This window comes from Genypterus blacodes, unplaced genomic scaffold (genome assembly GCF_046128005.1).
Source record: "Genypterus blacodes isolate CSIRO-AG114 ecotype Tasmania unplaced genomic scaffold, CSIRO-AGI_Gbla_v1 ptg000022l_1, whole genome shotgun sequence".
Lineage (NCBI taxonomy): Eukaryota > Metazoa > Chordata > Actinopteri > Ophidiiformes > Ophidiidae > Genypterus > Genypterus blacodes.
Genome location: NW_027466835.1, coordinates 2,948,413 through 2,957,465, shown reverse-complemented (window position 1 = coordinate 2,957,465; position 9,053 = coordinate 2,948,413). Strand labels below are relative to the sequence as shown.

The 9,053-nt window shown below is 41.3% G+C and overlaps 1 protein-coding gene across 1 annotated transcript; it reads right to left on the bottom strand.

Annotated features, from left to right (window-relative positions):
* Positions 1-2,402: 2,402 nt before the first annotated feature.
* On the bottom strand, positions 2,403-8,025 carry LOC142992744 (voltage-gated potassium channel subunit beta-2-like). The gene is made up of 14 exons (XM_076143278.1): positions 7,685-8,025; positions 7,231-7,274; positions 7,072-7,109; positions 6,482-6,561; positions 5,494-5,538; positions 5,296-5,340; positions 4,909-4,952; positions 4,725-4,811; positions 4,426-4,511; positions 4,218-4,338; positions 3,778-3,872; positions 2,947-3,067; positions 2,727-2,815; positions 2,403-2,492 (listed from the first exon to the last, which is right to left on the bottom strand). Exons 1-14 carry the CDS (start codon positions 8,023-8,025, stop codon positions 2,403-2,405), a joined length of 1,326 nt encoding a protein of 441 aa, XP_075999393.1.
* Between the last annotated feature and the right edge of the window lie 1,028 nt (positions 8,026-9,053).

The following is a 9,053-nucleotide window of genomic DNA, read 5'->3' as shown; positions in this document are numbered from 1 at the left end:
ACGAAAGCGACCCCATTTTGCAGAGTTATGGTCAGGAAGGATCTTGTGGTGCTTTCTATAAAGAGCTGGCTGTTTGCACTCTTCGGGAAACAGTTTTATAACAGAGCCCATTGAGTCCAAGTACAGGGAAGCTCAAACTTTGCTCTGCTTCATGTACTTCATGTAATTGATTTATAATTTTGTTTGACTTCTCAGTTCCAGCAGCTAGGCCCATGTCTCTACTGTAAATAAACAAAACAGTGGCACACATTCATTACCATCTATCACTCAGACGCTAACTTGGAAGTAACCTGTGCAATGTAAAGAAACATTGCTGGATGATTTACTTTCGGAGATCATTTTACTTGGACGTGAATCTGTAGAGTTATCGTACATGACACCTGGCATGAATTAACAAAAATCAAAACACTCTGATGCTTTGACTGTGAACAGGAGTTTTCTGAAAAATATTTTGAAATCATCTTTATGCTGAAACGGCTGTGACTGGAATGACATAATGACATATCCTATATATTGGGGTTCACTGACCATGAATTATCGCTACATCATCAAAGGGGGCAACTGTTTATTTTTTTTAATTCAGAGACAAATGAACAAAAACACATATTGCCGCAAAACTGTTATTGAGTTATTGCACTATTAAAAGGTGCTAACAAGGTGCTGTGAATGTTGTGCAAGACAGAAGGCATTTCAGTATGGAGGTAAGAGAAGTTATATACAGTCTATAGTCCTTATTTTGGGTGGTGTGAGTGTGTGGCTGCGGTGGGTGCTGTCCTTCACTACACTGAGGCTCTGTGCAGGACTCTAAATTGAGTTGATAATGAGGATCGGATTATTCTCTGTGCACCACTCTGTGATCTTGACTTGTTGTCTGATGTCCCGTTGATGATACAGGTGTCGTCCACAACTTTGACAGTTGAGGCTTGATATACAGTACAGCCCGTGTGTTCAGGAGTGGTGTGTAGAGGACGTGTGACTCCCAATACTAACTCTCTGGGGTCTGTTGCTGAATGTTGAACGCTGAATGTTGAACTGAAATCAATATACAGCATGCTGCCGTAGGTGTTGTTCTTTGCAGGGCAGTGAAAATTGCGCTGTGCACTGATCCCTAAGATGTAAACAGTGGTGCCCATCATTTTTCACTCTAGTTTTCAATCCAATATCGGCCGCAAATGAGAATTTAGAGGAAAGTCTATGTATATATCTTTCATTTGATGCCTGGTTACTGCTCATGTGTAACCCAGTCAATATCACTAACTATGATCACTCTGGTTTGCTCAGGACGGCTGAATGCTCTCAGCTCCTGTGAAACGTCACAGTGAAATCAATTAATTTCATTTGAATTGATGCCGGGGGACGTCTCTCTGGAGTAACATTTGTATACACCTCTGGCCCTAAAGCACCATAAAGCATCAAAATCGCAATAGTAATATCACAGCCAAATTAAACTCATCTCCATACCTGCATACAGTAAGGACGTTTAACTTAACATATTTCCAGTGTGCTTGGGCGTTATCTGAAACATGTCGGTCCAGCATAGAGGGAGTGGAAAGGGTTAAGAGAAACAGGCGGTGTTCACTTTAATCTTCATAATGAAAGCTAAAGAGGACTAATGATAGCTTCCCTTCTCCTGTCCCTCCATCCCTCTCTCCTTCCCTTTTTCCACACCTCCACCCTTAACCCTGTGACCCTCCCTTCTTCATAATTTTTCTTACTCTCCGTCTCTTTCATTTCATTGTGCATACATCCCACCCCCTCTACCTCATCGCTCCATCCTCTTTACCATCTTTCCGTTTTTATCCTCACATCTCTCCTCTGACACAGTGAGGCGTTACTACTCTGACAAATGGGTCCTCGTGCCTCGGGGGTGATCTGCATGCATGCCTGCCTGCCTGCGTGCGTGTGTGTGTGTGTGTGTGTGTGTGTGTGTGTGTGTGTGTGTGTCTTGGGGGGTGTGAGAGAGAGAGAGAGAGAGAGAGAGAGAGAGAGAGAGAGAGAGAGATTGCAGCTAAAACTGTGAAGCTTTCTTTCTCAGAAGTAAACAACAGTTATTCATTTATCTATATTATCTTAGGTTTCTGTTTCTGTCATTGAGGCAACAAAACATTAACACTGCATATGAAAAATAGACCAACCATCATAAACTGCTGGGGGAAGTGAGTAACATTGCCCTCTTGTGTTAAGGTTTGGAAAATGTATCAGCTAGAAAGATATATTTTACATTTACCTCTTATTTTTGTCTTTCTGTTAACACAACACATTAATTGTCTTACATCATGTGTACAACTATATATATCAGATATCAGGTCCTTCCTGTTCACAGCTCACATCTAAATGTAAGACTCCAGTGATTGTCATTGATAAATGTGTGTGTATGCAGCCTCAGCTCATCACTGCTGCCTCTAGGATTTGTAGTCCTTTTTACTGTAATACTTCTTTCCCAAGATGTTATCCAGCTCATGTACAATGGACATTGAGAGTTTAGGAAGAACCTGTGGATGGAGAAGAGAGGTGGGATCATATACAGTAAAGATGATTGTAAGAAGCTACACCCTCTCACCTCACCCACGCTAATGGGAAAAGGCATTAAGCATTACCCAGAACACTACTATGTGATGATGTCTAAATGAGTACAAACTAGCCTAAAACAAGCTCCTAACCATACAAACAAAAGCCTGTGATTGTCTTGTTGTGTTTAATGATGGTAATATGTAAAATAATTGCACCTGTATTGCCCCAATATTCTCCATTAACTGGTCCGTTCTGGAAGCTCCAAGAAGGACAGAATTCACCCCTTCATTCCTCAGGCACCAGGCTGAAGGGAGAGACAAGGAAAAAAGCAACAGACTGTAAGTAATCACGCAATCACATCACATATTTTTATTGTTATTATTATTTTTTTAGCAGACACAGCAACACAGCAACACATTTTGAGCATGGCTTTACCGATAGCAAGCTGAGGTAGACTGCAGCCTAGTCGCTCAGCAATTACCCACAGCTCCTTCAGCTTCAGTTGTTGACGATGACCCTCCTCACTCAGGATCTTGTCCTTCAGCCACTGGTTACCCTATAAAAGTGCCACCATCAGTAACTACATACTGAAACTTTATGCAGTTTCAATTACACACAGTATAGTTTGTATTGTTAGCATATTCTGTAGCAATCTTAAGTCTGTAGTGTTAAACTGGAGTTAAAAGTAAATGATGAAGGAAAGGGAGTGCCTGTGCTATATTGAGATGTTGTGAGCTTGACAAGAGACACATGTAGAACAGAAGTACAAAATTAGGATAAGTTACCAATTTTTTATTGGCATTCCAAAAAAACAGTACAAATACAAGATAATAAATGCTTTAACTGGTCAGCTTTTTCAAAATTAATAACGGGCGTATTCCCTAATTATGACTATTTTAAAATGCCGACTAGACTAATATGTCCTCAGATTTAGTTGACTAAAGTGTTACTACACAAAATCCAAATAAACTATGTAAATGTGACTAGGACTGTTTCAAGACAGGTATCTGTATATTTACCACGTGGGACAAAGAAAATTCAGACTCAAAATAATGAGGCAAGTTAATACAAAGGCCCTCTCAACAGTTAAAGCCATACACAAGTCAAAGTCCCATGGCCTGCAAAGCCAAAGGTTACACACATAATTCTTGCAATGTGTGTGCGTGACTGTCGATCCCGCAAGGTATTAAGCTAGTGAAGTAGACGGGGCCACAAGGTTTCACTAAGAAAACAAAGTGCAAAGTGATATAGAGCTCCTAGTATCACCTTAAATGAGGCCCGTGAACCAGACGGGACCCCGCTGTCATACTTCCCGGAGATAATGCCACAGGCCAGTGGAGACCATGTCATAGCTCCAATGCCTGCACACATAAAACCATGCATGAGATGGATGCCAGCTTTTGACTGATCAGAGATGCATCAGGACACTTCCTACGGTAACCATACAAACAATAGTATGTAACCCTAAAGGTCTGAGAGGTGTGTGTGAACCCGCTTACTGATCTACTTAGTGTGTTCATTTAGAGAACTGAGATGTGGTTGTGATGACTCCAGTTAATGATGTTGTTGTCTATAGAATATGATGCAATCCATTTCTGTGAGGCTTGCATTACACTGGAAGCTCAAATATATATAATGTCCACTTCCTCTAACATAAATGGATATTTTGCTGTCTGTGTGTGGTGTCTGACTGCTGGTGTGCTTACCAATCTTACGGGAGAGTTCAGGGAGTTGCACTTCCACCTTCTCTCGTTGAAACATGTGGTACTCTGCCTGTTCACAGATGGGTGGGATCTGGTTAAACTGCCGTGCCACAGAGTATCCCTCCTACAAGAATGACAGGAAACACACAAAGTTAGAGAATGGACTGGGTCATGTGAGGCAATTCACTACAGGGCTTAGATGTGAAGTCACCAAGATCTCCATGGAGGTCCAACGTGATGTTCCCCAATACATGGCCATCCCCTGGTTGATCACGTGGGTCATTGCCCTCACCGTCTCTACCAAAAGAGCCCAAAGTAAGTTAGAGAGGTGCAGCAGTACCAGCAGCTAAATACTGTATCATATGCCATTTTTGAGAAGAATGCTCTTACACACCTACGTTTCATATCAACTGATACCTTAACTAAGTTCTTTTAACATAACTTAGAGAAACACAAAATCCTTCTCAGAAAACATATTTTCATGTGAGAGAGGTCAAAGTTGAAACCAACCTTCTATAGGTGTGTTTGGATCTGGCCGGTTTGCGAAGACCACATCAACATAGTCCAGCTGAAGTCTCTTGAGTGATGCTCTTAAACCTGTTTCACCAACGTACACATGCATGTTTGATCATGGAGATGATCATGATAAGTCCTTTTCTTTTTCACACACATATATTCACTCTTGTTTCCTTACCTTCAATGATATGTTTTCTAGACAGTCCTCTTTCGGTTTCTGCACTGAAAAGTAAAGCATTTTGATTTCTGGACTCTGGGCATTTCATATTTCATATATCCACTGCGAGCTAAAGCCTGAATCTGACCCAGCAAGGCATGAACAGTTTGGTGGAATTGGGTTCAGACATCATTTTTAAGGTAGATTAACGAGATTAAGGGGTTAGGTAGCTAAGGCCTCTGGTCTATGTACATTAGGTACATTAGACTACAATCTGTTGCACATCCTCTACCATAGTATCTAAGGTAAGATCATTCTGAAATATGTACTTTCCATATGTGAAGTTACAGTAAAAGGAGACACAGTAACAGATGGAGAGAGAGAGAAATAAAGTTCATGTAGACATACTTTCCTCCCCAGAAGATTTTGGTGGTAATGACTAAACTGGAACGCCTGGAAAAGGTAACACATACTGTAAAAAATTAGAAGGTGGAAGTTCAATTTGTTCAAACGGTACTACAAAGAGTATACAATCAAACATTTCAATTCCAAAGACTCAACCCTCACATACATAAAACATACTTACTGTATCTCACAAGACCTTACCTCCATCCCTTCTTCTTGATGATATTCCCTAAAACAACCTCAGCCCTGGAGTAAGAGAGGGAGAGAGTATGTAAGAGATTTGTGCGATCAATTAATGGGATCTGGTATCTTTCCTATCGTCAACTAGAAGGATGAGACAACCCAGGAATGGATTACACAAACTTCATAAAGAATTGTTTCTGAAACAGGATCATAATGAAATTACAATTATTGAAGAGATGGCAATGTCAGGACACATTGTCAATTTCAGCCAAGCAGATACGTAGTTTAGTATGCGGCAAGGACTCCATCTAGTGGTGAACTGATGTAGTGACAATTATGCTCGTGCTTAAGAATAGCAAAACTCTCAATGTCATAAGACAACATAAGAAAATATAGTCATGTCACATTAAAAACTTTACTGTAATAATGATTGTCTGAGCGATTTCACTGTCTTGTTCTCCACATTCTTCAACCACTTCACACATAATCTTACAGTTTTTCTTAAGTGGCTTTGGTACATTTCTCACATCAGAATTGAAATTCTAAGAACTACTTGTCCAATCTCCACATCATCCAGGCACTTGTGCTGTACAGCAACTCATGAATGATTTGTAACCAGATTAACCATCAATCAATCGGTTTTTGATTGAATATAACAACTACACGTTGACGTTATAACAACAACAGTGAAAGTTTGTCGGTAAATAACTTCTGGACCTGCCACAATAAAATCTTTAGACTTTTGGTTCAAGTGCAGCATTTCTCTTAGAGCACTTCTAGTTTTGTTTTTTCTTGTGTTTTAAAGTGGTGTGTGTTGTGCGCTCTAATTCATGTACTTTTGAAACAGTAGCGCTTTTTATTATTATCTGTTTATTATCATTATTGTCATTAATCTCCTCTGGACCTGTGTGTGTGTGTGTGTGTGTGTGTGTGTGTGTGTGTGTGTGTGTGTGTGTGTGTGTGTGTGTGTGTGTGTGTGTGTGTGTGTGTGTGTGTCGGCACTTACCTTCCAGCAGCATACACCTCTGCAGTGTCAAACAGATTGATTCCGTTGTTGTACGCTAATGTCACCAGCTCCTCTGCCACCTTCCAACGCAACATATCATTAAAATGAAGACCGGCTTTTGAAAATAATAAAGTGATGATATATGTGAATAATAATCACAGCTGTAGTAAAATACACTTTATTTTACATTTTTTCTTTTAACATTACCTTTATTGCCATTGTCATTATTGATCAGTATGCAACTTCTGTATGTCATTGGTTATAAATGTGCTGAGTCATTCTCTAACCAAGCGTCAGAGGCCTAGTGGAACTTTCACAATAAATGATGCTGTAAATCAAGCTCTTCTGTCTTTTCCACTTCTAATACTTCCCCCTGGCTGTGACTGTTCCTGATATACTATGACTTCAAAGACCAGTTATATGATTTATTTTGATCATTCTGCCTAGGAGTCATATTTGATTTGATTATTGCAAAGTTTGGCTTTAGATCAGACAAAATGCTGTGCCATGAGGTCGTACAGCTGACAGAGAAAACTCTAAGTCTAACACAGGAAGCTGCGAGGATACAAAGCAATGGTATGCGCTCTTACCTCATCTGATATCTGGCCTCCAAAGGTAACCCACGTGCCTGCACAGAGAAGTAAAACATGGTAACCCTGTATGTGTGTATGCGTGTGCATGTGTGTGTGGTGTGTACTATCTATGGGATTCATGATGTAATCTCCTTGCTTCCACAGATTCCTTCTCACCTAATCCTAGACAGGACACCCGAAGTCCAGATCTGCCTAGATTTCTGTAGACAAAAAAAGGATGTAAATTATAAACAAAGCCATGTTGTGACCCATGTCTCACAGTCCAATGTATGCATGAACGCATAATTGACTGTGTCTACACATTGATTTCACATGTGACCTTGATATCAATATAACTCCAACAAAAGCTGTCTTCTTCTTCAGTCAATATCAGTGCTGAATGATTTCGAGTAAATTGTTTTTATGTAACTCTGAGATACAGTATATCATGTTGACACACCACAGCAGCAGCAACTTATTAAATAGCTGCTGAGCCACAGGCGGCATAGCGCACATTTTACTACCTTCCTCTAAATTGTTCCTCCCTTTTGCTTTTGAACTGGTGGACAGCTGACATATTTCTTTATGAAATGTTACTGTCGATGGACAGGCTGCCTCAACCTTATCTTACCTGTATCTCATCCCAGTAGCATGAGACATGCTCTCTCTGAGTGACACGTGGTTGGTCCTCAGGAAGTCCTCCAGGTTTTTGTGCTGAGCAGCAGCACGAACTTCTCTCAAACGCTGAAACTCTGCTAACTGTCTGCTGCGCTGCTGCCTCTCCTCTTGTTCCAGAGCTTGTTCTGAAAGGAAGCAGCTCAGGCCGCTGCGTACACTCTCACTTATGGATGACAGGGACAGTATCTTACTTCCTGAGCCTCCACTTCCACTGCTGACGCTACTGCTTCGACATATCCCACCGCTGTCTCGACTGCCTGGTGGCATCCCTCCATAGCTCCCAGGCTTAGGCATCTGGAGGTTGGTAACAGCAGAAACACTCACTTGCAGACAAAGGCAGGGATTTCCCATGTGACTATCAAGCACCACAGCCTGTATATGCAAAACACTCTCCTGGTGTTTAGGGTTTTGAGTGCAGTAACAAAAGAGCAAAGTCAGGTGGTATGGCACTGCTGTTGGAACCAAACACATGGTAGAGAGCACCTGTTTCTCTACTGATCTACCTGGGTGAGTTCCTTGCTCTTCACCGCACCACTGCCCTATGTGGGAGCATCTCTGGACTGCACTCCCATAACATCCTGCTGTTTGCCTGAAGGCTGCCGGGCACCCAGTAATCAGTCGACATTAGAAAGATGTTATTCTTTTGTCTCCAAGTGCACAGCCAGCCAAAGTCAAGGTTTACAAGAAAAAAAATTGTGCTCAGTCTTTTTTGTCCTGCATCCCCACTGACTTACTGACTGCCCTCTCATTGGCCGCTACTTTGAGAGCAACAGAGCTACTGTAAATGCTTTTAAAGTGTTTAATACTTAAAGCTTACTGGGAGAGTAAGATGAGGGTGTCAGTATAAAAAAACAAAACACAATCTCCACCTAAAACATGACGACAGAGTCCAATCATTAGCTTTCTATACCTACATGTAAGCAAACATGAACTTGAGATTGTGGTGCTTTTTTTGGAGGGATCACTGTGATGGATTGTTCTGTTTTGTATGTTATGTTAAATGTCCTGCTTGCTCACTCAACAGCGCTGCACTCCAGTCATGCTCTCTGCTCCTGCTGGTGAGAGCATCTGCAAGCTCCTACGTAAGCAGCTTCTACCAAGGGATCTGCAGCTATTCAATAATTCAGGCTACAGGCAACAAAAAGAGGAATAACACAGATAAACAAGATAAAACTACATATCCAACATATGAAGCCAAAGCTTGGTCTTTTCACAACACTGCACATCCATTCGTTTATCCATCAATTCATTCCTCAAACTTTCTCCTCGACTCACCCGGGTGCCTGCTGTGCGGCTGATGATGGGGTTCTGGACCAAGCTGG

What these genes read in the sequence shown, in the direction of transcription:
- LOC142992744 (XM_076143278.1), bottom strand. Translation starts at nt 8,025, where the DNA reads ATGCCTAAGCCTGGGAGCTATGGAGGGATGCCACCAGGCAGTCGAGAC. An exon ending in GGTGTCCTGTCTAGGATTAG is followed by an intron (nt 7,110 to 7,230) that starts GTGAGAAGGAAT and finishes TTCTCTGTGCAG; the next exon opens with GCACGTGGGTTACCTTTGGA. An exon ending in TAGAAAACATATCATTGAAG is followed by an intron (nt 4,812 to 4,908) that starts GTAAGGAAACAA and finishes TTGGTGAAACAG; the next exon opens with GTTTAAGAGCATCACTCAAG.